The sequence below is a fragment of the Xenopus tropicalis genome, chromosome 7 (genome assembly GCF_000004195.4).
Source record: "Xenopus tropicalis strain Nigerian chromosome 7, UCB_Xtro_10.0, whole genome shotgun sequence".
Taxonomy (NCBI): Eukaryota; Metazoa; Chordata; class Amphibia; order Anura; family Pipidae; genus Xenopus; species Xenopus tropicalis.
In genome coordinates this window covers 31,914,577-31,939,012 of record NC_030683.2, presented here as the reverse complement: position 1 = coordinate 31,939,012, position 24,436 = coordinate 31,914,577, and the positions used below count along the sequence as shown (strand labels likewise).

Below are 24,436 nucleotides of genomic sequence, written 5' to 3'. Positions count from 1 at the left end.
GCAGGACTTTTCTTATTTTTGTTTAATGTGTTATTGATGGCAGTAACTACATCTGAATATTTTTCATAACTTGTTAGTGTTAGCTGTTAATCATAATAACCATGAAACCATTATGCTATGCTGAAAACTTGCTGAAATATCTACAAAGGCATTAATGGAGGGTTAACGTGTACACAGTAAAGTGAACAATTGCATATTAAGGTGGCCACACACGTGGCGATTTCTGATCTTTCGTGCGACCGATGATCGTACAATCGGCCACTAACCATTCAGGGCTGAAATGGCAGAGAAAAGGCAGATAAGGAGGTAGAAACAATAGGATTTCTACCTACTTCTGCCGATTCAGCCCTGAAGGCAGATTTTGATCAGGAGCCTTTTATGGTGCCCAATCAAAATCTTTTAACCTGGCCGATCGGCGAGTCGACCGATATCAGCAGCCTCCTGCGATATTAGTCGACTTGCCGACTTGCCATACACGCACCGAATATCGTACGAAACGGGGTTTCGTACAATATTATCGGTGCGTGAATGGCCAGCTTAAGGCACACAGAGCTACTTAGAAGCAGCTACTTGTCAAGGCTACTAAATGCCAGAAAATACCCTGCCATAGATAATTCTGAGAATAGCTGCTACTAGTAGCTCTGTGTTTACCCTTAATGTAACTATAAGGGAAGGTCCATGAGCTGATGTAGTCTAGGGAATTGCAGTTACGCTTTCTGGTTAACGTTTCTCAGCTCTGCAGTGGGAAATGTAATCTTTTATCTGGATGCTAGGGGTCATAGTTACCTTAGCAACCATGCAGTGGTTTAAATGGCAGACGGGAAAATGACAATGAAAAAGGTCAGATAGAGAACTTAGATGATCACACCTTGTCTCAACCCTTTCTCCTTGTAGATTGTAAGCTCTTTTGGGCAGGGCTCTCTTCACCTCTTGTATCGGTTATTGATTGCTTTATATGTTACTCTGTATGTCCATGTATGTAACCCACTTATTGTACAGCGCTGCGGAATATGTTGGCGCTTTATAAATAAATGTTAATGTAATAACAATAAAAATCTAGCTTTAGGATTAATCCATTTTCTTGCCGCTGGAGTCAGTTCTGCGATAACCAGATACATTTTTAAAAGGCAAACTTAAAAGATAAATAGTTTAAAACCTACATGAAGACCATTTGCAAATCGACTAAACACACAGAATTACTACTTGTGCTATTGCCATTATGAACTGGGCTATGGGTTCCTGCCACAGGGGACCCCAGTGATTTTTATCCACCCATTGTTGTAATTTTACTCCCTTACACAGGAAATGTGCCCAAGGTGCCTATTGTCCAGGCTCTAGATGGAAGTTAGGCAAGCTTAAGGGTCATAGTTTAAATGATGCAACAGACAGACTAATAGGCTGCTAAAGATCGGCATATTGGTTACCGGAGAGTGCCTACATTAAACACAATGGTGTGAGGACTAAACTCCCAACTCTGCTGTAAACTCAGCGCAGCACGTATCTCCTCCTATGCAAACTAGCCATAGGGCTTCTGGGAATCCTGCTCTGTAACATCATGCTAGAAGTACAGTGCAGGTTTGTTTTCTGAAATGCACGTTGCATGGACATACATATTTGGGGCTTTTACTGACGGGTATTGCTTATCTTGACAGGTATGCGTAGAAGGCAGATTATACCTGGAGTTCATGTTCGACGATATGATGAGGATAAAAACATGGCACTTCAGTATCAGACAGCATCGAGAGCTCATTCCCCGGAGTATTCTAGCCATGCATGTAAGTGCTGCTGATCAGAAGCTATAAACTGTGTGCTGATACATAATTCATATGTGAGAATGTAAAGCTGAAGTCTTTGTACAGTACTGCTCTTGTTCTCAAGTGTCCCATGTACAGATGGTGAAACAAGAACACAAGTCATCCCAGGCACACACTGAGTGAATCGGTGATTGTCTGAAATTCCACAATTCACTATAAATATGTGTAACATATGACTTTTCTTTCAGGCCCAAGACCCACAAATGTTGGACCAGTTGTCTAAAAACATTACAAGATGTGGACTTTCCAACTCCACGCTAAACTACCTCCGAGTAAGTGCATATTTGCTTTTATAAGAGTGGCATGTCTCCTGACTCCATCCTCTGCACATTAATACACTGGTTCAAGCAAAGAGTTGCTGATATGTTACGACTCTCATTTACTGAATGCTGACATTATCTGTTTTGCTCCCCCCGCAGCTATGTGTCATCCTAGAGCCCATGCAGGAGCTTATGTCCAGACACAAGACTTACAGTTTAAGTCCTCGGGACTGTCTCAAGACTTGTCTCTTTCAGAAATGGCAACGAATGGTGGCGCCTCCGGGTAAGTCATTGCGTGGACTAGTTTACATTTGTGCGAGAAAAGTCTGGTTGGGGGGTCAGGATTAAATCTAATTTTCTTTGTACCCTGCAGCTGAACCAGCCAGGCAAGCCCCCAACAAGCGCAGGAAAAGGAAAATGTCCGGGGGCAGCACCATGAGTTCTGGAGGGGGCAACACAAATAACAGCAACAGCAAAAAGAAGAGCCCAGCCAGTACCTTCGCCCTCTCCAGCCAGGTACCTGTAAGCATCCACTTTTAATTTTACTCTCTTCTTCAACCCTATCTAAAATCAGCTCTCCCCATAGTGTGGCGCTGCTGCAATATGATTGGGCTGCTAAATAGAATTAGAATAGAATATGTAGGTACACAGAAGATAAACCTTGTGCTAATAGCTGCCCAGATTGTTAGGGGCGTCTTGAAATTACCAAAAACTCAAATAAGTGTTTCCTGAAAGCCTGCATAAAAGTATGGATCAACAGTCACAAATATTGCTATTTATCTTATTTTGCTGCAGTAGAGTGCTAAGAGAGTGGCTATGTCGGCCGGTCTTGCTTTGTCATAGTGTACTGAGAAACAGCTATGTATTTAATCCTGCTACTGCTGTAGGGCACTGGGAAAAAAACTACCATATGTTTCCTCTAGCTCCTACTATAGAGTGCTGGATAAAAATGGTAATATATCCTCTTCTGCTACTGGCATAGGGCACTGGATACTTGCTCCTGCTACTGCTGTAGGGCAATGGGAAAATGGCTATATATCCCTTCCTGCTACTGCCATAGGACAGTGGGAAGAGATCCCACTCCTCTCCTGCTACTGGAGTATGGCACTGGGACCATATATCCTCTACTGCTATGCCCCCCCCCTCTTTGAATGCTATTCACCCTGACGAAAAATGTACCATATGTCCAGTGATGCTTCCCCCATAATTTCACATAGAGAAAATGGCCATATCCAGGCATAGCCTCTCTGATGCCATACTACCCAAGATAAAATTGTGATGAATTCCCCATGCATCGATCACTTCCTTACTACGTACAAAAAAGCCATGTCCAGGTACTTCCATATTGCACTGAGCCATGTACAACCCCTTAGCAGCCCAGTCACAGATAGTGGAGTACATTTGTACAGAGCTTGTACTACATCCATGGATTAAGCAGCCTTACAGGAAACTTTTTTTTTTTTCTTTAAATTCAAAATATGATTTTCTTTCTATTAGTACAGTTGCAAAGAATTCCTTTCCCTTAGGAAACAAAGGCATATAAGGATAGGATCCTCTTTAATCCTCCTAAAACTAAGACTGTTGATGTCACTAGATAGCTATATGCCAAATGTTTTCTCCATAATTGAACTTAAATTTGCGGTGAGTCTTGTTTTGGGGGTATAACCTATCCTTGTGTAGTGAATGACTGCCTTAGTCCCAGGGAAGTCAGCATAGCAATGGGGAGAGACACTTTCCTATTCCTGCATATTAGCCAGTCAGTGTAGGTCTCCTTTCTGCTGTGTAGATGGAACATGTGCTTGTTAGGACAGCAGTGTGTGATAGGGCAGTCCTCTTCTTGGACTTCATGTCATGGCCCAAGTCAGAATTGCAGCTAGTACTGCTAACTGCCAGTATTCTAAACTTGCCAATCTCTCAAATAAAAGTCTGCAGTAAAGTGAGCATGCTCAGTTCAAGTTTATTTTATTTTAAATGAGTTAAATTGTTAACATCATGGTCACCTCCCTATAAATGTAGCTGTAATATTAGGATAGTTAGAGCTACTGTTACCATATAATGTACACAATAATTACACACACTTTTTTTTTATTTTTTGTCATATATGTGTTGAGATGCTGCTATGATTAATAGTAACTACAGACACTTCAGATGACTCTTGTAATTGAACTTCCTAATAAGCAGAGATACCTTACAAGGGTTGTATTTTCCTGACTGTAGCCACTTGGCCAAAATGACCACCAGGTGGTGCTGCTGTTAAACAAATTAATTGTATTCGCAGTCCTAAAACATGTGCTTAGCAGAGTGCTTTGCACAATTTGACAATGTTTTTAGGGTTTACATATCCTTTAAATCAGTAAATGTATTTTCCAAACTACACTGTGCAATATTTTTAGCTTTAAGGTAAAAGTAAATTAATATAAAACCTCAATTTTGCAGTCTAATGGCAGATTTAAGTTTTCCCGCATTTGTTTTTCCTTGGCCCCCTGAAAAATGTAAAATTGTAGTTTTACTGTCTGTTATATTATGATGACAGTATTCCTTTAGAGAGTAAAGAAAACCCTAAAAATCACACATTCCATGTCCTTTACATAGTTTTTATGGGTATTTCATAGATGTCTCAGTGTCCAGTGCAACCTAATCGTTTTTCTAATCTAATATTTAAAATAGGCCCTGGCATTTCCAGCACACAGAGGCCTAAATAAACAGGCCAATAAACAATGACTGACATTTGTCTGAATCTACAGATTCCATATTTCCTAATTCATTTTACTAAGACAAATCATGAATAATCTAGGGCAAGTCATGAGGCTTAACAGCACCCTAAACCTGCCATAAAGTCGGTCACTTTCAAAGGATTATTTTGTGATTAGAATTGAGAGTACGTGCCTGGGTAAATGGTTGGAAATTAAACATTGCTCATCTACACCTTCTGTATTGTACGAAGGAAGGATAGTCCAAGAAGTCCTCATGAGTCATTTTAGACAAACTAAATACATTTTTCCATAGTCACAGGTCTAAAAGGGAATAGACATGATGTATAGGGAGCATGAGAGATGTATATATGATATACTTATAAAAGCAGCATTTAGTTATAGTTTCCCTTTAAAAGAAGAACCAAAGCAGCAGTGAGCATGGTGCAGCTTCCCTTATATTTGTTGCTATGAAATGAGCACGCCCACTTATTTGCAGCTTATTCAGACGTACCAAGCTAGTACTGACAATGCCTGGCCATTATCAGAACTGGATCATTTCTGGCTTTGGCCAAAACATTTTAAAAATAAAAATGATTGAATAAAGAAAAAAACATGTTTTTTTTTGTAATGATGGACAGGCCTTGTTTTGACCAGGGCTTTAACCCTGCATCCCTTACATTGCATGCATTTTTGCAGGCCTCAGCTTCCCCTTGAGCTCCAAGAAGCCGCTTCTGACCACGCGTAGTAGTGGAAGGAAGGGACACGCCTCTGCCTTGATTATGTTTCTGGAACTCTTCCCTTTCAGGATGTAATGGTGGTGGGCGAACCAACCCTGATGGGAGGAGAATTCGGGGATGAAGACGAACGGCTCATAACCCGTCTGGAGAACACTCAGTTTGACGCCGCCAATGGAATTGATGACGAGGACAGCTTCAATAACTCGCCAGCACTAGGCGCCAACAGCCCATGGAACAGCAAACCTCCCTCAAGTCAAGAAAGTAAATCCGAAAACCCAACTTCACAGGCTTCACAGTAAAAAATAAAAACAAAATGGCAAAAAAAGAAAAAATATATATATGTGTATAACAGGCCGATGTGGAGGAACAAAATGTTTTAAATAAAAGTAAAGTCTCCAAAAAAAAAAAAAAGGAAAAAAAAAGAGCTGAAACGTATCTACCTGTAAATTGAAATAAATGACATTTTAAATGTAACCCCTATAGGTCCTGCCTTTTTAAAAAGAGGGGTTAGCGTAAGAGCAAAATGGGAAAGGAGGTACTGTGGACCATGCGCTGCCATCTTAACAGAAGCATTTTAGGGTCTCTTAGAGAGCAGTGTGTGTGTTTCTATCACTATAAATATGTGTATATGGGCTGGGAGGGGGGAGCCACATTAACCAACCGGGGGACAAACACTGACAAAGCCATACATTTAGTGAGAGATACTCTAGTGGGCATGAGCTCAACCAGTCTGTCTGGCTTAGCACTTTATTGGAGATCTCCGGCACCCAAATCTTCTATGTATCCTTTCATTTGGGCAATAGAACTTTCTTAATGTACAAGGACAAGAGCAATACTCTCTGTAACTCACATTTCAAAATGGCGCCTCCTGTCCTTTGATTCCTCATTGATCGTGTGGTAGCAACTTCATCTCCTTTGCGCTAACATGAACCAATGGCACGTGGCTGCTTGTTTGGGCAAAGCTGGTCATGCTGGGGAAGGCCTTCTCTCACATGGGGGAACATTAGGCGTTTCTGGATGGATGATGGTGTGTGTGTACATGGGGGGTTTGATCAAGTTTCTAATTAAGCATAGCAACAATAATTAGAGCCTACTTAATTCTATTTTATTCTTTCTTTTTTTTTTTTTAGTTTTTGATATTGAAAGCTTTCATTGGCTGAATGTTTTCCCTGCTTTCTACACTGCTGAAATTGGCAGTCAAAATATTTTATACATTTAAATATATTTCAAGTTTTTTGTACTAAGCTACAAAAAACTAAGCTACTAAATGAGCCTCCGGAATGTTCTGTTTTTTTATGTAATTTAAAATGTGGCAAGAAACAAGTATACTTATTTAGAACATTTTCAGGGTTATGTAATAAAGGGCACTTAGTTTACCCAGGATCGGTAACCCATAGCAACCAATCACCAGGAAGCATTTACTGGTCACCTGTTTAAAAGAAAACATCCTATTGGTTGCTATGGGTTACTGCTCATAAGCAAACTTAGTGCCTTTTATTACAAATGGAGGTTAGTTTTCTAAACTGGTACAGGTATGGGACCTGTTATCCAGAATGCTTGGAAGCTGGGGTGTTCAAGACAGGATGTCTTTTTGTAATTTGGATCTCCATACCTTAAGTCTACTAAAAAAAAATCATACAAACATTACATAAACCCATTAGGATTGTTTTGCCTCCAATAAGGATTTATTATTTTAGTTGGGATCAAGTACAACGTTCTGTTTTAATACTACAGAGAAAATGGAAATTGTTTTTTAACGTTTCTATTATTTGCTTATAATGGAGAATGTGTTTCTGGATAACAGATCCCATACCTGTATATATTATAACTTCTCCCCATAGTCCTATCAATATGATTCCAATTCAGCGCCAGAGGATAGAGTAAGGGCCTGAGAGCGCTTGTCTTGTAATGCAGAAGGGGTTAATGTCCGGCGGCAGTTGTTGGTTCGCAGTGCCTCCTCCAGATTTCTCTTTTTTTTTTTTTTTTCTTTCAGTTTTGTTTTTGTTTTATTTTTGTTTTTAAATAATATTATTAAAAAGTAAGTTAAAAAATGCTGTCCTGATTTTTGTACTGGCTTATTATATATCTCTTTCCAATCTTATTTTATACTGTCCCAAAAGCTTCAAACCAAGAAAACAAAAAGACTTTGCAGAATTTATTTGTAAAAACCCCTCCCTCCGAGCAGTGGAAGAGAAGAACTATTTTTAGTGGTTAATTTCTTTATTAAATGTACAACGTGTGTGCTTCTCTCTCTCTCTCCTTCCCACGTTCTGTTTCTCGCCTCGGTTTGTATAACTTGTGCTTGTACATTTTTCGCTCAGTAGAAGCCGTGTGTAATTCTGGTCTTACTGTATTATTAGAAAACAAAATGTCTTTTATATATAGGGGCAGTGGGTGGGCCGCAGGGGATTTCCCATAGTACCTTACTGCATTCATGGGGCAGTGTATTGTCACCAGTTTTCTGATTTTTTTTTTTGCAAATCTAAAGTTTTATATATTATTGGGGAATGCAAGTATTCTATTATGTGTCCCTTCTGGAAGCCCAAGCTGTTTAATCCCCATACTAAGCATTTCATTGAAAAGGGGGATAATATTTCCTTTATTACATTTCCACTGTCCACTACACCTTTCCACATGACTATAGATTGGTCAAAACAAGGCTTGTTGGGAGCTAAGGAATGAAAAGGAACACAGCCTATTCCTAGTGATGGGCTGGCTCATTGCTTATTGAATAATAACCTGTCGGAAGGTTTGTCTGTTCCCAAACGGCAGCAGCAAAGTGCCAAGTGAATGTGGCGTCCCCTAGAGAAGGGCATTTACTCTTCTGCATTGTTATATTGTCGCTTTTATCTATCGTTCCTCCTTTGTTGCTTATTTTTTTCATGAAATGTATTATATTCAGTTATGCAAATACATTTTCAGTTTTATGAAACGTTGGCCTGTTGATTAACATGGGTATATACTATTCAGAATGGACAGGAACCACTGGATTTATTTTAAGCAAAATCATGGTAGTATTGGCAAGCTGGGGCTATACTTCTTGCCCCTGGTTGGTTTACTTGCATGGAGTTGGTAAATAGCACCCTTGGGTGAAAAAGGTGTTTCTGTAATTGTTCCCTCACACACAAGCTATGCCCCTTAGGCTTATGTCCCACCCGGAGATTAGTCTCACCATAAATCTTTGCTACCACAGACAACCAGTCTGCCCAAAATGCAGGTTTAAATATGATGCACTTGTAGGGTTAAGCAATATTGCTGAAATTCAAACCAATCGGCACGCACTTATCTAGTCCCAGGACAGCGGGTTAAAAAGTTCTAAAAACTTTATTGAATAGAACATAATGATGCAATATTCCTACACTATCACCTATAGCAGTGATACCCAACCAGTGAGTGGCATGTTGCTTACCAACCCCTTTGATGTTGCTCCCAGTAGCTTCAAAGCAGGTCTTCATTCTTGAATTTCTAACTTGGAGGCATAAAGACCATGGGTACTGCCCAACAGAGCCTCCTGTAGTTTGACAATCCACATAGGGGCTACAAAATAGCAAATTACAGCCTTTTTTGGTCACCCCCAGGAACTTTTTTCATGCTTGTGTTGCTCCCCAACTTTTTTTTTATATTTAAATGTTGCTCACAGGTTAAAAAAGGTTGGGGCAGCAGGTAGCATTTCCTGGTCACCTGTTTAAAAGCAAATATTATTTATGTATTATTGGTTGCTATGGTTTACTGCTTCTGGGTAAATGACAATGCCATGTGGGTCATTACCACACAGGGTTAAAGTCACAATTTTTTGGAAACATAACTGTTGCGCAGAGGCAGCAGTCACGACCTTATCAGGAACCCAAACTAGCTGTGCCCCCTGCAGTCTTGTCTTATCCACCCTTTTCAATCACATAGGAACAGTGGGTGGTGTCTGTCCCCCTGTCTTGGGGTGGGGGGTGCTGTATCTTACTGTGCTGCTCATTCAGCAAAACAAATTATTTTTGACAAATGCAGGATTTTTATTTCAGTAAATTCTGGGTCTGTCAGCTGGGTCAGTGGGTGGTGTATGGTATTCAGGTAATTAATCCAACAGTTAAAAAAGTAATGTACTTCTAATCTGGCCGCCACCTTAAACGTACCTTGGTTTATTGTCTCGTGCTGGTAAGGTCCTCAGCCAATAGGATTTATCAATGTTTCCAATCGATATCTGCTGGGGAGGCTGAATTTTTGCCCTATACGATGCCAGTGGGCTGACTTGGTCACGTGGGCCTAGTTTTTAGCCAAAATCTGTCCGGCATAATGGCTTGTGAGCCGTAAAATTCTTGATTTAACAACCAAGCATTTGGTCATCCAGTTCCCAAGGCCATTATAGGAATAATATTATATATACACAGGATTATATTTGGATTATCGGTCGTTCTGCCTCTGCTAAACCAAGTGAATGTCCCAGACAAGAGGGAGGGAAATCTAATTCTGTTGGTTATACAAATTGTTGTGATTGGCTGTGACTTGGCTCAGTCTTTATATCAATTCAATGAGGTTTGCATAAAGGTTCTTGGAGATGCAGAAGAATTGCAGAGTGATTTTCATGTATTATTAAGTAAATTTTTGTTACAAACACTGGTTGGGTTAATTTTCTAACAGCTATCCATGTAGTTTGAAGAGCTATGTTTCAGGCAGGTTTTTGGAAAAGGGAGGTTTCTACATGGATTTCAGTGGTTGGCTTGGCACGTCACCTCATACCAAGGCAGTAGCACCATTATACCTGCATTATAACTGCCTGCGCCACATCCTCAGTCTCAGTCAGTGAGCAAGTTTAGTAGTAGTAAGCTCTTATGTTCTAGGCCAGTGCTCTTCAACTTATTACATATTGTGGGCAGATTATGGAGCCTTTAAGTAAACTGTGGGACATAAAAACCTTTTGGAGGGCCAAACCCATCCCACGGTCTTCCAGTTGGACAGCCCTGTCCTAGGCCATAGCTTCCCTTTGGATAGAAAGGCCTTTATAGCCTTTAAAGAAGCACGTCAACGGAAAATCAGTGTACATGTGTTTGTCATCGTGTCCCCCACATTGACACAAGGAGGTCATGCAAACACAACAGGCAGTGCCCAGGTTGGGATTAAACATAGGTCCCAAGCACTACATAACAACAGCGCTAACCACTAAGCCACAATACATTAACCAGCTCCAAAATATGTAGGTCAAAAAATGCTAGGTTTATGCTCAGGTTGAACTGTATTAAATTGTCATGTATAGAAGGCTATGGTGTGTGAGGGCAGTTATTAGGCCATACAATCTCTTGTGGGAATCCATCTGGACAAAACTACATTAGACTGCATTGAGATTCTCCTGTGCATGTGAACGCTTGGGGGTCTGTCTTGCTGCTGGCCACTGTGCAGTCTTTATTTGGCCCCGAGATCTCTGCCTCCTAATCCCTCCAACATAATGTCTGCAGTACCCAAAGGGCAGTATAGGGTGTGTGTGAGGGTCACTGGAATCTGAAATAAAAAGAAAGAAATACCAAATCAATATGCTCAAAAGTTTTACAACATGTAAAAATCAGTTATGAGTATTCTTTCTGTTTGCATTACGTTTGCTATAAGCTCAGACCCACTGGATTCTTAGCTAATATATATTTATAGCCTGCCCCCTTAAGGCCCTGCCTGAAAACTACAGTTATTTTTTTAAGAAAGTATCATGCTCTTAAGGAATTGTGCCAGCTAAATAAACCTGCATGTAAATGTTTTATTGCAAATGGGGTGTAACTACAGAGGAAGCAGACCCTGTGTTTGCGGGGCGGGGGGGCAAAAAGGTCCTTAGTAATGACCAATAGGTCAACTTACCAATGTTTTGGCGGCCTAAATTGAAGTTGCTGTGGGGTCCAGTAGTTATGCCACCGTTTGCATATACATTTCCTGGCCCTATAAGAATCACCAGAATTGGGTTTTTTTTCACTGTCAAGGTAAGGTAAAGGACCCACGGAGCGAGTCATCTGTGATAGATATCTGCTACCGCGGGTAACCAACCATTCCAAAATGCATTTCCACCGGCAACAATAGGAGTCGCAGGTGGAAAGCCCAACGCATCGCATAGTCCTTCTGAGGTTGTGTGAAGTTTCCTCCTGCAGGCAACTTTGCGTGATTTCGGACAGCCAAAGTGATGCGTTGGCCTTTCCACCAACTCCTATTGTTGCCGGTGGAAAGCCATTTCGGAGCAGTTAGTCGTCTGCGCTAGTAGAGATCTATCGTGGCCGACTAACTAAGTGAGACATTCACTGAGGCAGTGAATAGGTATCAGTGATTAGCGCTGGGCTTGCTATAATCGACATTAGGCTTATGGCACATGTTGAGCCTTGATTGCTGATAGCAATGGGAAGAATATGGATTAGCCTCTGTAATCGGCCCTGAGGAGAGTAAAACCTTGTCTGATTACTGGACATTATCCCCCTGGTTTGGAAATATAATTCAGAATCATAAAGATAATGAAGAGTTTCTGGCCCAAACCTTGTTGCTTGTGTTTCTGTCTTACCCCATATTGTTGTACCTACTCCATGTGTTACAGCCTCAAGTACCCCTACCTGTGCTTCAGCTGTAGGAAGGAAAGGTTATATATACCCGCAGTTAATGGTAACGCTAAAACCCCATTCCTTTTATGCTCCTAACATCTTGTTTTCACTTCTCTTCCCCCCCACCTTGGCTGATTTACACGGACATTCATTTCACACATATGTACAAAGAAGTAACTTGGGTCTCTAGAGGGAATGGCAAAGTCTCAGAGCTAAGGAGTAGGCTTGTAGTATATATATGTATATAAAAATGTGTGTGTACTATATATATTTTTTTGTTACCCAAAGGTACAATTTAAATAAATACAAGGAACAATAGCCCTCAGCCCCCCCCCAGGTTCTGCTCCTCTGTGGAATGGTGACACAACTCCCCAAATGCCCTGTAAACGTTGCCAACATGGTTGCACTCCAAGAACTTTCCATCGCGTTGTTTGTGCCACTAAGTCATTTATGGTTCTTATTAAAAAAGTACATTTTTAGTTTCACACTGTCCTTTTGAATCATTGTATTCCTCCTTCAACCCATTACTTGGCACCACTGTTCCGATGTCCTCCTTTTGATTGGTTACTTTATATATTGTACAATAAACAGTAGGTGGTTTCCTATGTGTGAATGTTTCTTATCTTTTTTCTCTGTGAGGATTGTGGTCCTGATGTCGTCTACAGGACTGACCACTTCTCCAGTGTACAATACGGGACATTTATGAACCCCATGCCCCTGCTCCTATGTCTCTGCTGTTGCCCAGGGCAGGTCAGACCCTCTCAGTGTGGGGTCATACAAGGAAGCAATGGAACAAGGATAAGACCCGACCAATCAGCCAGGTGGCCTAAACCACTAATATTGGAAAACAAATACTAGTTGTTCCCCCTGCCACAAAAAAGCCTCATAATTAGAGACTGTTAATAATGATTTTTGCTAATTTAGCTTTGGGCCGACTTAAAGAAGGTGCAGATAGTTCTGCCACTACTCTTCCTTTACTTTACTTATACATTTTATGTACTTGAAAGAAAGTGCTATAATATTCCTAATTCTAAAGGTTAACTCATTTTTATGAGGACCAGTAAAACTAAACTCTCTTATGTGAGACATGGAATTGTAAAGCGCGCAACTTCAGTCAGCACTAGGTGTAGGGCTTTTTCTATAAAGATATGAAGTTAATAGGTATATACATCTCATATAATAAACATTCTAAAATGAAAAAAGTTGCTTTGATCTCTTGTGGCCTATATAGGTATGGGACCCATTATCCAGAATGCTCGGGACCTGGGGTTTTCCGGATAAGGGATCTTTCTGTAATTTGGATCTCCATACCTTAAGTCTAGTAAAAGATTATTTAAACATTGAATAAACCCAATATTAATGTTTTGCTTTCAATAAGAATTCAGTTCACTGTTTTATTATTTCATGTAGAGATCATGTAGAAGGCAATGGGAGCTGCCCTAGGCACATTGTAACAGTCTCTATTTAAATCATGGTTTAGAGGTTTTCATTATATTTTTCTTTGCCAAACGCTAGGGAAAACAAATACTAGTTGTTCCCCCTGCCACAAAAAAGCCTCATAATTAGAGACTGTTAATAATGATTTTTGCTAATTTAGCTTTGGGCCGACTTAAAGAAGGTGCAGATAGTTCTGCCACTACATTGTAACAGTCTCTATTTAAATCATGGTTTAGAGGTTTTCATTATATTTTTCTTTGCCAAACGCTAGGGATTCACCAAACCCATTTTTTGGGTTTGGCTGAACCCACCCTGCCAGATCCTGCCGAATCCCAAACCAAATCCAAGGGTTAAAAAATACCCCCCCTAAAATGTAACCCTTTCCGAATTTTAGCTAGTTAGGGTCCGGATTCGGTTCGGCCAGGACCGTGGATTTGGCTGAAACCGACCCCATCAAAACAAGGCTGGATTCCGCCCAAATCCCAAACCGAATCCAGGATTCGGTGCATCCCTAGTAAATGCACAAAAATTCTTCCAAAAAATGAAGATTTCAAGGTTTTTTTTATAAATAAGTCAACATTCGTGCTTTCTTAATTTATGAGAATTTTGATAAATCTGCCTCTAAGTTTGCCCAGGTACAGTAACCTATAGCAACCAACCAGCAGGAAGCATTTACTGGTCCCCTGTTGCAAAGCAAAAATCGTATTGGTTGCTATGGGTTTCTGCACCTGAGCAAACTTAGTATCTTTTATTACATATGGGGAGGGGGATGTTGCCCCTTAAGCTACAAAGAAATGCCCTCCCAGGGATTGTTTGTTCATATATAATATATCCAAGCTGGCCAACTACGTCATTCCCGGCCTGGTCAGTCCTGCACTCACTTTCATCTGATTCATCACTAATATTAGTGTTTATTTAGGCATTTCTATAGGGACTAAGCTTTACCTGCAATTTAATTCTAAGGTAGGCCTGGCCAGACCCAGGATGATGTTGATCCATTTGGCCAGCTTGGATATATTGCAATATATGGAAAAATAATTACCAAGTTTGAAGCAAATTATAAATCACTGCAATAAATATACAGTATATAGGGGTGCAGTTGTGTCCACATTGCCGAATTGGGCGCAGTTGTGCCAGATGCAGTGCAGTTAAGTCAGAGGCATGATTTCTGGGGGAAAACCAGGGCATTGTGGGGAAAAACATGGTGATTATGTCCAAAATTTCGCTTTGCTCTGCATCTGAGTAAGTGAATGTGCCCTAATATGTTTAATTTGCATGTGTAACAGTAACAAAGCATAGACTGAGATTTAGTACAGCAGGGCTTTACCATCCTATCCTATCAACCATGTATTTCGGTTAGAATGTCACATTTTGCAGTCTGTGTTTCTGTCTCCCAATATTACCTTGAATCTAGTTAGAAAATACACGGATCAAGGGAGGAGGCAAAAAGATGAGCTGGTGATGCACAATGATGATGATGCTAAACACATAGAAATGAGCAACTTTCCTGCAGGTAACAAACTGCTGCACAAACTGAGAGGGGGATTCGTCCACAGCCTCTTTATTATTGGGACTCTGAACAGTTTCCTGATGCAGACCAGCACGCCGTCTAGTGGGCTGTGCAGAAATCCCCAAATGAGTAGAGTGATACCAGATCTGGACTAAGGGGACACGTTTGGTATTTTGCAAGCACAATGGCAGGAGTGAAGTCAGTAGTAAGGAATATATTTGGTAGGCTACAGAAAATGTACGGTGTTGCATTGAAATAATTGAAGAGAAGAATGTGAACGTGGTTGTTCTATTTCTCTATAAGGATTGCTAAATATGTCTTCATCAGTATTGTGTTCTTTCTCTGTCGCTGGAATGTGCGGGCACGTGTACGTCTGCAAATGCAATGTGTGAAGTGCTATTTCAAGCGTTATTGCCATTTTTTTCACAATGCAGCACTTTTCCCCCCAGAATTCTGGAGTAATTGCAGTTGCAACAGGACAATCCTCTTGATGCAATTGTGCTGCACCTACTGCAGTTGAATCGGATTCTGCAAAAACACTACAACTGCATATGCACTGAAAAGACCCCCTCGTGTCATTTCCAGTTTGTTATATAAATTATACAAATTCTCCAAAACTTCAGCTTATAAAAAAAATGTTTTCCCAGACATGGAGATGTAGCTGTTCTATGCTTACCCTATGCCACCTGCTTTTGGGCAAAATGCTCTCTATATGCATAAATAACCTTTACTGCAGGAGGTCCCTACCCGCTGATCTGAGCATGCTTGGGTCACAGACACCAACATGTGGGCGGCACCAATGTAAAATTGCACAAGAGCAGTGTTTTTAGTCAATTTAAAATGCTAGAATCAAGTCCATTCTGAGCCGTTCTATTCTATTTCCCACATGATCATATGGATTATTATAGACTTCTTGTTTAAAGCAGAGGGTGACCATTTGTTTCAGCTTATGTCCCAAAGTATATAAAAAAAGATTACTGTATTAGGGGTCGCAAATAGAACCTAGGACCCCAGCACTGCAAGACAGCAATGCTAATAACTGAGCTGCATGCTGTGCTTTGCAAAGTATAGGGCACACAGCCATGGAACACCTTCCATGAGGAATTGTTACTTGCAAGACTCTCTTTGGTATTGTACCCACACTAAAGGTAACACACCTGCACAGTTGGGGCCAGTGCTACAAATTTATAGGCAATGTACTTGCTGGTAAGTTTGTAATTCCCTTTAATACTGCCCCTTACCCACCAGTGTAGACCCAAATTCAGCTCCTGTTAAAGATATCGGAACTTGTTCCTTCTGCTCCCTAATTATTCTGGAATGCTGGGGGAAACAGTGCATGATGGGTAAATAATATGCCACTTAGCATGTTTCTTGGCTCCTAGTGAATTGCAGTTTGTTAATGGGAGTTTTAGACTTGTCCAGGGCAGGAAAACGTAATGCATTAGATATATGGCAAAAGCATGTTTCTGGTTGCCAACGTTTCTGCATTGCCAGTAGATTTGTCAGTAATGTAACAAAAGCCCTGCATGCCCCGATATAAAATTTGCACCAGACCCCCCTGCACACATACTGGTCCCAGTGCGCTATGGTATCACTGCCAAGCCCATTGGGGAGAGGCAAGCCCTGCTTGAGCGGCACCACTAGTTCCCCTGATTGTTCCAGCACTGCTTTTTAGTCTGAGGTATTAGAAATATCTAGGAGTTTATTTCACAGATGAAGCTGGAAGACAAGGAACAGAATTAAGTGATTCTGTTGCGTCCCATAAAGGCTCCGCATAGAAAACCAGCTGGAACTTTGAGTTTTCCACAAAAATAATGAACAGAAGTTCATTCTTAATGAAAACAAGGCAAAACCTGTTTCCAGTGTTTGCACTATGCAATGGGGACATGCCCACCATACAAATCACAGGATCCAACCAGTCTATTTTACCTGATACCTACAATGCCCTGCAGTCCCTGAGCAAGATGCTCTTTGCTCCTAAGGAGAGGCCATGGAAATGAATGTGTAATGTTTACTCAACACATACTATTTTTTGTGCACTTGATTTCCTTGCGTATGTGAAACAATCTTTATTGGCGCACAAAGGCAGAAGGCTGCCAGTAAATCTAATGCATTTTAGTTGCCTGGCTGGTTTTTGTTTGATGAAGTTGTGTGTTTTATTTCACCACCTGTGTGTTTTATTACATTCGTAGTGCAATTTGTCAGATAAGAATGCGTCTACGGAAGTCTGTCAAAAAAGGAGCGAAACAACCACGCCTACTTAGTGCTGGATTTTATGACTAGGGTAACAAAGGCCTGAAACCCTTGTTGTGTCATGTAGCAGCCCATATAAAGGTTCGAGACCAAAGGCCGAATGCTTTCATACAGATCATGGAACCCCAATATCCTGTTATAATGCACAAAAGTGTGTGTACGGTAACTCTCCTAATACAAAATACTCAAACAAATCACATCACCAGATACCCTATAGAATATACCTGATGACATCACTAAGCTCCATTTCTATAATATATACAAAATATATTTTAAAAGCTATTCATAGGGCAATAAAAGAAGAAAAATAAAGACAGAACGTATTCCAATAGGTTTAGAGACTGGGCCACTTGTCTGTCTATTACAGCAATATTTAAAGCCAGCCTTATACATAACAATAATTGTACGTGAATATTCAGGATCAGTGGGCCACCATACACATACTGTACCTACTGTACAATTGTATGAAATAAATTAGAAGTATGTGTATGGGGGCCACTCATACCGAATCATATCCACCTACTGTGGTTCATGAAGGTTTGTCAATATACCAAGAAGGCCAAGGTTTGGTGCATTAGCAGATATGGAAGTAAAATGGAGCCACCAGTGGCTTTCTGCTGTTACAATTGTTCAAGCTCCTTGCTCAGCCATTCAATGTGTGGGCCCCTCCTATGCTCTCTGTCCTTTCAGCCGTTAGAGTGTAACCGACTGGCATTTGTATGGCATCCATAAAGGAGCACTCTTACAGGTAAAAATATGGCTAGAAATGCCATAATTTATATGCTGAACTTATTGCACCAGTCTAAAGGTTCAGCATCTACATAGCAGTAATAATCCAGGCCTGCAAAGTTGTGCACAGGAGCCCTCCATCTTGGATTCTGTTAGAAGAGTCAGTGACACTGCACATGCTCAGTGGGCTCTGGGCTGCTGTTGAGAAGCTAAGCTTAGGGGTCATTGCAAATTATCAAGCAGAAAAGGTTGAAAACAAAGTTGGCCTGTCATTGGGCTGATTATTATTATTATTCTGATGCTTATTGCCCTGCTATATGAGCTGCCATGTAGTAATAATCCCTCGTGGCAGGGTAAACAATATGCCAGCAAGTATAATAATTGTCAGTGATGGCCCCTAACCAAAGACGGAATGGAAGCGTGAAATCCAGAAGTCTCCAGAAATTACAAAAACAAAAAAATTCCATGCTTTGGCTCTAAAAATATAGTTGTTTATTGCCAACCTGCCTTCTCACGTCACTGTTTAATCCTCCATTTTGGCCAGCCCTCGTTACATGTGCATTGCTAACCAAGTCTATTATTGTACGCAGAAAATAATATTTCATTTTTTTAAAGAGAATTATGGATAAGAAAGAAGCCATTTTTTCATGGCTTTATAAATATGAATAAAGATAGGGAGGCAGATGTTTGTTATCAGAGGGCGTGGGAGGAACCAACGTGAGCAAGCATTCTTTGAAGTTCAGTAGAACTGAACATAACACACAATACCCAGATATAGGTATATACAGTAGATATTTCCATGATACATGGGTATATTTGTATTTCTTTATTAGCAGGGACCTCATACCCCCATACTTTATTAATCTGAAACTTTAATAAGAGCATACAAAGCAGTGGCAGCAACATTTGTAGAAGTCACAGGCTTTATTGGTCAAAGAAGAATACATTTAGCTGCCCCGAGCTGTGGTTCCCTGTCCTTTCAGCCCCCAAATAAATCACTGGGTCTCTTGGGGTTAAAGTGCTGTAGGAACATGATACATAGGGTCATTTTGTCTCACAGAGGTTTCTATAGTTCTGTAGTTTTAGCCCGTGGGTATGTGGGCACAGAGAAGTAGTTCCCAGATTTCTTATTATACTTTTATTCCATTTCCTAAGTTGTATTTCTATACTGTAAGTCTGTTGCTGGTTCTATTGATATATGGAACAGAAAGTTACTAGATCAAGTAAAGAATGCTACAATGGGCCAGATTTATTGGGAGACTTACAGATAAGATTCCATTTGGGATGCAATTCAGTTCAGAAAAACTGATCTGTTTATCACCTGATAACTCTATTGAAATCCATTGGGAAAAAACTGGAATTAGGGGAAAAGTCTTTTCTCCTCAAACTGAATCTCGTCCATGAGTTTTTACATGATAAACCATGAAATAATGTTTTCTCACTGAATTGAATCTGGCCCATTGTGCAGTATTATTACTCTGTAAGCTTTCCTGAGCAGGGGCCTCCCAATATATTACTTTGTAACCCCTGTTTGTTAAAGGGACAGTATACCTTCTTGTTTAATGTTTGTGTGGAATATACATTTTGCCTACTGTTTTAATCAAGGGTAACACAGGTCAAGGTGCAAAGTGCAAAAATTGGGGTATTTTGTGTATGCTCATTGCACATTGTCTTATTATTTGTAAACAAGTTCTTTAAAGGGGTTGCTCACTTTTGACTTACTGTATATACTCGAGAATAAGCCTAGTTTTTCAGCACCCAAAATGTGCTGAAAAAGTCACCCTCGGCTTATACTTGAGTCAGGTACCATGGGTCCCTCCAGACTAGCACCCTCTCTCCGTTGTGTGCAAATTAGGCCACCCGCAACCAGACCCTCCAGTGCCCTGGCCCACTCCCAAATTCATCTTTATCTACCATCCTCATATGTCCTGTTCTGCACTAGACACTGCACTTTATATTCTACATAAACCATAGTTTTGAAGGATTTTAACTGAGCTAAGGGGGTAGTACTCTTAAGGTATCATTGTTGATAACATGTTGTTTTTGTTGACCCTCTTCTCCACTTACAGAGCTAGTTTACTAATTAAAAACATATACCCCACTGATGCCTCAATTAAAATAATTTTATTGGTATTTATTTTGATTATTGAAATTTAGAAGTAGCTGCTGCATTTCCCACCCTAGGCTTATACTCGAGTCAATAAGTTTTTCCAGTTTTCTTAGGTAAATTTAGGTACCTCGGCTTATACTTGAGTATATACGGTAACTTTTAGTATGGTGCTGAGAGTGCTATTCTGTGGCAATTTGCAATTGGTCTTCATTATTTATTATTTGTAGTTTTTTAATATTTCAATTTTTGTTCAGGAGCTCTCCAGTTTGGAGTTTCATATGTTTGCCAGGGTCCAAATTACCTTAGCAACCAGGGAGTGGTTTGAATGAGAGACTGATATATGGATAGAAAAATAAGTTTAAAAAAGTAACAATAATAATTCATTTATAGCCTCACAGAGCAATACATTGTGGCTGCTGAGGTCAGTGACCCCCAACTGAAAACTACAAGAAGAAGAAGGCACATCATTCAAAAATTATAAAAAAAATAAATAATGAAGAGCAACTGAAAAGTTGCTTACAGTTGGCTGTTCTATAACATATTAAACAGGGATCCTCAAAACACAGCCTGTGGGTTCCGGCCCCCCAGGTTATGTACCAGGCCCCCGCTGCATCCTCACCCCTGGCTACTACCTGTCTGCGGATGAAGCGTGGAGCAGGGGAACCACCCCTTTAAGGCTGATGCCAGACATGGCGTAGGGCTGATATTTTTGGCAAGTGGAAAAACGCTGGCGAAAATTCAGCCCTACGCCTGCTACTTGTGCCTGCACCCGAATGAATGAGATACGCTCGGGTGCAGGCACATGTAGCCGATATACGCATGAAAACGCGAGACTTTGCATTCTCTCGTGTTTTCATGCGTATATCGGCTACATGTGCCTGCACCCGAGTGTATTCCATTCATTCCAGTGCAGGCACAAGTAGCAGGCGTAGGGCTGAATTTTCACCAAGCGGTTTTCTGCTTGCCGAAAATATCAGCTCTACGCCTCGTGTGGCATCAGCCTAATGCTAAAAAAAATTTTCATTGGCCAAAAATAAAATAATCAGCAAAGCAAGCATGTCTCTGGAGGTGCAGTTCCCTGTATCCCTACCTATCCTGCTCCTCCCACCCTGTAACATACCTTCAAGCTGAATGTGCAGGTATCATATACTATTTAAATAAATGAATAAACCGCAATGTGCTTGGGAAAATCAAACTTTCCCTTTGTGCAATGTAACGCTTCCTGGTGGTGCCAGGGATTCTTTCAGTCAATTGGTCTTGTGCAATGAGGAGCCATAAAGAGCGAATTCTCTGAACGCTTGTTTGGTTTCCACTTGGCTGGCAATGAATCTGTACATCTGAGCCTATTGTGAAGAGCTATTATGTTGTTTAAAATCAGGTGGGGGAAAAGAAACAAGGACAATGCAGGAAATAGTTATCTCTGTTTTCCCGCAAATCAAACCTTTTTTACTCAATAACCTCTTAAAATGTTTTAAATATACGGAACCCGGTCATATTCCACACAAACCAGATTTGCAGGAAACAAAAAAATGACCTGTGAATTTCAATAACAATTTTAAGCAGAGCAGAACAGAACAGAGGCTCATACAAACCTTTGTACTAGTTAGATGGGCTTATAAACAAGTATGAGATCTGTATCCAGAAACCCACTATCCAGAAAGCTCAGAATTATGGGAAGACCATCTCCCATAGACTTCATTTTAATCAAATAATGCAATTTTTTAAAAATGATTTCCTTTTTCTCTGTCCTAATAAAACAGTACCTTGTACTTGATCCCAACTAAGATATAATTAATCCTTATTGGAGCCAAAACAATCCTATTGGGTTTATTTTAGCAGAGTTATGGTTTGGAGATCCAAATTATGGAAAGACCCCTTATCCGGAGAACCCCAGGTCCCAAGCACTTTGGATACTAGATCCTATACTTACTACTAATATACAGGTATGAGACCTGTTATCCAGAATGCTGATTTATTAGCACTTTCCACTTAGTGTTGATAAAAATATTACAAGATGATAGGATAAGAATATGCAATAAACACACACAAACCAAGATAATATGTTAATAAATATTTTCTATTCAGACCAGAAAGCAAGGAAAATCTGAATTTAAATGATCTAAACCTCTATTTTTATGAAAACAGAGGTGACTTTTTCAGGTGGTTAACTTTGGCCCATATGAATATTTTCACAACAAATAAAGAAAAAAATTCAGTATGTTTGATTTAATTCCTGTAGATATTGAGGGCGTGGGACTACCTCTCGGCAATGTTCCATTAATGTTGGCTTTTTCATCTGTTCCACAACTTTTGTCTATAATGGACCCAGACTAAACAAGAATTCCAACTTTTTTGATGCTGCGAGGGAAGCCCCCCGTTATTGCTCCCAATGCATAAACGCAATTGTGCCTGCATGTGTTTGCAAATCAGACAGAAGTTGCAGTCAAACTGTCTGAGTGGGTTTATGCTGTTTCTGGTTCCATTTGCTTGAGATTCTTTTGCCGCTAGTCTGGTGCGCCTATTGACACAACCCGCTGCAGAAAACGCTACAACTACATTTAGAATGTCAAAAGCTCCAGAATTCCCTGGTGTTCATCAGAAGAGGCAGGATGGTTTTGTGTGGTAATTTCCTGCACGCAGATGTCTCTATTGTATTTCAAAAAATTCAAATTTCTCCAGGTGTGACACAGAAAACCATTTTGTATGGATGAATATTACTATTATCATGTATTCATAAAGTGCCAAGATAATCAGCAGTGCTTTACAATAAATAGGTAACCGATACAAGAGGGAAAGAGGGCCCTGCCCAAATGATTAAAGCATCCCTTAGGGCGAGGGCAGACGAAGCATATATGCACTTCTCTCAGCCCTGGGCTTTTCTGCCTGGCTGAGAGAAGCGGATCCGCTTCCATAAGCCACTCTGTGTGTGGGCACTAAAACCTATGGCAACAGCCGTGTGTGCGCACATGGAGCGGTGCGGATCTGCGGTCAGCCTGGAAGTCGCTCACTTTTGCATTTTTCAGGCCTATTGCTGGTCCGCTCTGCTCTGTGTGTGCACCCTCCGCTATTCCCAGGCAGGCAGAAAAGCACAGGGCTAAGAGAAGCGGGTATCTGCTTCACCTGCCCTCGCCCCTAGGCTTATGGCACACATAGCAATTTCTCCACTTGCATTATCAATCCAACATCAGGGCCAGAACTAGGGGTAGGCAGGAGAGGTATATGCCTAAGGCCCAGTAGTAGTGGGGGGCACTAGGCACATACCTCTTCTGCAGCCCTAGTCCGGTCCCTTGTCCTCTCACCACCAGCTCCTTGGGGGGAGCAAGGAAGCCAGCCAGGTTGCCCAGGGTGCCCAGCCAGCTTGGCCTGGCACTGGCCAAAGTGCACCCATCCTGTGTGTGAAGTGATAGAAATGAACACAAATGTATAGGATCCACCTGTCACTGTGCACGGGGGACAGATTTTAGACAGAAAACACTCAATTTTGTTCAGGTCGATATCTGCCCCATGTATCAGTGTCAGGTGGATCTAATTCATTCCTATCATTACACACACAGTATGGATTGGCTTTTACTCAGAAACTCCATGGGGCACATTTACTTATCCATGAACGCTCCGAGCGTTCGTTAGATCGGTCCAATCGTATTTTCAGTGACTTTTTCATACCTTGCGCGACTTTTTCCTATTTTTAGCGCCAAAAAATCAGATTGGTTTTGCCGCTGTTTACAATTGTTCGGTGCGAAAATTTTGTGACTTTCGGAACGCCAATACAATATTATTGTGACTAATATGATTTTTTCGTAAGCATTTTCTTGATATTTGCGATCTTCAGAAATTTTCGCTTCCAATCCGAATTTTTCCCATTCGGGATTCAAACTCGTGTTTTGATGAATCTGCCCCCATGTGTCTCATTAGCCTAATAAGGAAGAAAACCCCAGGTCTCAAGCATTGCAGATAACAGAACAGTGTGATTAAAAATAAGAAAAAACGTGGAGATATTTGGTTAGACACTAGAGACAGAGCAGTATTTATACTATTTTCTAAATGGCTATATAATAACAATTTTATAAACTATAACAATGAAATGTACCTAAGATGATTATTGTCTGTTGGTTGTTGTCCAGGATGTGAATCAGTAGCAAGTTTCTGTATTGCAGGATTCCATGTTAAATAAGGAAGTAAAATATATTTATTTTGGGTGCGTTATTCCCTTCCCGCAGGCAGAGACACTCAGGTGAGCTAGAACTGGTCACACAGTGAGAGGAAGAGAAGAGGAGCTTCTCATATAGATTCCATGCCCTTTCTGCCTCTCCTATACAAACAGTTTGTAGCCTATTACTTCAAT

At 40.6% G+C, this 24,436-nt stretch overlaps 1 protein-coding gene across 5 annotated transcripts in view; it reads left to right on the top strand.

Moving 5' to 3' along the window:
- ldb1 (LIM domain binding 1) overlaps positions 1–8,436 on the top strand; it is a 124,247-nt gene extending 115,811 nt beyond the window's left edge. The window contains exons 7-11 of one of the 5 annotated variants that reach the window (XM_031904963.1): positions 1,653–1,775; positions 2,003–2,086; positions 2,234–2,357; positions 2,448–2,590; positions 5,573–8,436. In XM_031904963.1, coding sequence (XP_031760823.1) covers positions 1,653–1,775; positions 2,003–2,086; positions 2,234–2,357; positions 2,448–2,590; positions 5,573–5,803 — 705 coding nt within the window. In that variant the 3' untranslated portion in view covers positions 5,804–8,436. 5 annotated transcript variants of the gene reach the window in all.
- Positions 8,437–24,436: the final 16,000 nt, after the last annotated feature.